This window comes from Chrysochloris asiatica, unplaced genomic scaffold (genome assembly GCF_000296735.1).
Source record: "Chrysochloris asiatica unplaced genomic scaffold, ChrAsi1.0 scaffold00106, whole genome shotgun sequence".
NCBI lineage: Eukaryota > Metazoa > Chordata > Mammalia > Afrosoricida > Chrysochloridae > Chrysochloris > Chrysochloris asiatica.
This window is the reverse complement of record NW_006408624.1, coordinates 8054948-8058500: the sequence shown is the minus strand read 5'-3', so window position 1 is coordinate 8058500 and position 3553 is coordinate 8054948. Positions and strand designations below refer to the sequence as shown.

Below are 3553 nucleotides of genomic sequence, written 5' to 3'. Positions count from 1 at the left end.
ATAAAATATCAGGGCTGGGGGTGGGGACCCTATACTAAAAGATTAAAATCCTGGTTTCCTCTTAAGTACAGAGAGGATTACGAATGGTTTCCATTATGGTATAATGAAATCTCATTTTATGTCATACATTAACATTCAGTATAGTCCAATTCACTGACATTTGATGCATCTACAAATGGGTCATGCTCTGTGCTGGGCTGACAGCCAGGTGTTGGGAAGGGGAAAAAGACAGTATGTGGCTGCAGAAAGACTAAACACCGTATGACTTCAGGAAAGTCACTTAACTTCTCTGAGCCTCATTCTTCTCTTTTTTAAAACAAAGAGTTGACAGTAATTGGGAGATGCAAATGAAGGAACAGACATGGAGGTTCTGGGCATGTGGTCATCACTGGGCATCATCTTATACAATCGCTGAACAGTCCCATTTCACAGGGGAGATAACTGAGGCTCCAAGGGGTAGACTAGAAAGTCCACAGTCACACTAATAGTAGGTAATGGAATCAGGATACAAACTGTCTGATTCCTAAGTTAGAAACCCCCCAAGCCAGGTCTGTCTACCCTTGTACTGCCAGTCTCTACTGCTTTCCAGATTGGGGGGTCGTTATGAGTGAAGGCCAACTAACAAACCTAACAACAATGACTTATGTGTTTATCGTTAGTCTGACCCATGAAGACTGTATTCCCCTCAACTAGAACTACACCTGGCACATAGTGGGTATTCCATAACTATTTGTTGAACCCTTGGACTCACAGAAATAAAATATCACTTCTTCAAGGTCCAGTTGATAAGGGCAGAGGAGGACTCAGGTCCCTAACACCCATTCAGCACTACTCTGAAAGCCAACAACCTCAGTTCACAAGCTCATCTACTACCCTGCCTTTGGCCACCCAGGATCACGGGAACAAACTTGTCTAGTTCCGGGGAGGGTCAGAAGAAAAGTAAAGATGGCTCTGTTCTGTTCCTGCTTCTGCTGACTGTACCTCAGTTTCTCAGTCTGAAACACTGTACTTGTTGCTCAGCTGACACAGGATGGAGAAGGATTCAGGAAGACAATCAGACTTGGTCCTTCAAGCCTCTCTCCCACCAGTCTAGCCATCAAACCCATGCTCTGGTGGGGAGGATGTGGTGGTGGTGGTGAGAACCACAGGGTCAGAGCTGGCAAACACCTCGTTTTTCTGATGCTATCACTATAGGCTAGACAAGAACACAGAGGCCCAGGGAAGAGAAACAGTTGGCTAAGGACATGTGTGACCGTGACGGCAGGCCCAGGTTCGAGCCCCAGAGAACCTCAGACCACAAACTAAAAGAGAGTCTGGTTCTTGTCTCCCAGCTCAGGGCCCTACTATCCAGGAGTAGAGGCAGAGACAGGGAAAGAATGCTATCTGTGTCTTGGCCACAAGGCTGACTGACACAGACTGACAGGCCAAGCCATCCTGGCCCCCAACTCAGACCCTGGAGACCACAGCATGGGCTTACCAAGCATCTGCTCAGACACAGATGGCCTGGCCCAGGGTGGGAGCCCTCCGGGCCCTTACAGGCTGCCGACAACCGGCAGGCTTCTCAGGAGCCAGAAGAGGCCAACAGGAGAGGTGGAGCTAGGGACCACAGGTGTGGGAGCCTGGGCGTGGGTGCCGATGCCGCAACGCCTCTGCTGTTAGGCTCCATGGTGGTTCTCAGGCCACTGACCTTCAGGGCCTGGGCCTCCAAACATGAAAAGGTTCCTGGTATGTGTCTAATTCCCCACATACACCCTAGGTAATTACCAGCTAAACTACTCTAACTCCAAGCGTTCTACTAGTGCAATTAGTACTTCAGAATAAAGAAGGCTCTCTGACAGCTGGCCACGCCCACCCACAGCCTGGGCTTCCACTGAACAAAGATGTGTTGTTAATCCTACAGCGTTGGAGGCCTCGGATCTTAATGAGACACAGCTATAGTGTGGGAAGACCTAGGATTTGTAACCCTCGGTCCTAGATGATGGCCTGGATATACTGAGTGGCCCTAGACAGGCCATTTAACTTCCTGGGTCTCGTCTCACCTGGGGAATGGGGCTGACAAGACAGCTTCTCATGTTGTTGCACAGAATGATGAGGAACTGCAAGGTTCAAATGAAAGTTCAAATGCTATTTTTTATTCTAAAAACAGGGCTCCTTTCTAGCGAGCTTAGTGATAAAAAACACATCTCAGAAACTTCTACATGTAAATAGCTGCACAGTTTCGAGTAACATTTCTGCAGCAGGACAAGCGGAACTTGCCAAGGAGAACAAAGACAGTCCTAGCTGTGCACGGATCATTCCGCAAGGCTCTGTCCCAGGAGCTGGGGCCCAAAGTGACAAGACTCCAGTCCCTGCCCACAGGGCTAAAGCCCACTGGGTCCTCGCTGCTCTGACGGGACAGTGGCTCCAGGCTGAACTTTGTCCTCTCCAGCGCTGCCCTGATCCCAGTGACAGCATCCCAGCCTGCTTACTCATCTGTCTCCCTGGGACCAGACCTTCTTCCTGGCACAGCCCCGGGACCGCCTGGACAGGATTCACCGGAGTCTGACCCTCGCTGTGTCAGGGGCGTGCCCCCCATAAGCCCACCCACAGCTGAGGCCCTGCTCCCAGGTGCTCTCAGCTCAGCTGCCCCAGCCTGAGGGTGTGCACAGTCGTCTCCTTTCTGCAACCCCCGGGGAAGCCCACCCCGGCGCCCCTCACTCACCCATGTTGACAAAGCTCATGACCAGATCGGCTCTGCCGAGGCCCCGCTCCGGGCGCCCGTCGTCGTCGTCGTCGTCGTCGTCAGCCATGGCGTGGTAGAGGTCCAGCATGAAGAGCGGGGCAGACGCTGGCAGCCGGGCGGCGGCAGGCGGTTCGCGGGGCCGGGGACGCCCGGGCAACCCCAACACCGCCAGGATCTCGCGCTGCATGTCGCGCCGCTCGCGGGCGCCCAGGCGACGCTGCGGGCAACAAGGTGCGGGCCGCGGGCAGGGGCCGCCGGCGCTCAGGGAGCACAGCGCCAGGCCCAGCAGCCAGAGCGGGCCGGGCCACGCAGCCATGGCGCCGGGTAGGGCTCAGCGGGCGCGCATCAGCTCACGGTCGGGCCGAGTACGAGGGCGTTTCGGGCCAACTTCCTCGAGGTGTTCCACGCGGCACCTACCCCGTCTGCGAGCCGTGCGGCTGCTTTGTCTGTCCCCACTGTGTCCGCCGGGCCGGCTGCTGAGGACACCCAGTTTAGCGGGCCGGGCGGCGGGCGCAGCTCCCGCGGGGTCTCAGACGGCGGGAAGCCCGAGAGCCGCCGGCTCGGCTAAGCTACCGTCTGTGGCGTCCGCGCCTCGGTCCCGCACGTCGTCAGGTCCCGCCACCTCCCGGAGCAGGACCAATAGGGGCGAGGGGGCGAGGGGGCGGGGCGAGGCCCGCGGAACCCACGCCCCTGGGATTCTCTAGAAGTCGGGCGAGTGAATGAGGAGGGCGGGTACAGGGTTCCCAGGCTCAGGCTTCTGGCGCCATGCCGGGACCTCTGCCCGACCCAGAGTAGCTCAACCGTCGGGAGAAACCAACAGAGCGCTGGCAC

The 3553-nt window shown here is 56.0% G+C and overlaps 1 protein-coding gene across 1 annotated transcript in view; it reads right to left on the bottom strand.

The window, feature by feature from the left end:
* LOC102831375 (bone morphogenetic protein 8B-like) overlaps positions 1–3038 on the bottom strand; it is a 67464-nt gene extending 64426 nt beyond the window's left edge. The window contains exon 1 of the mRNA XM_006867573.1: positions 2702–3038. Within this exon, the coding sequence (XP_006867635.1) occupies positions 2702–3038 (337 nt within the window). The remainder of the gene's footprint in view (positions 1–2701) is intronic.
* Between the last annotated feature and the right edge of the window lie 515 nt (positions 3039–3553).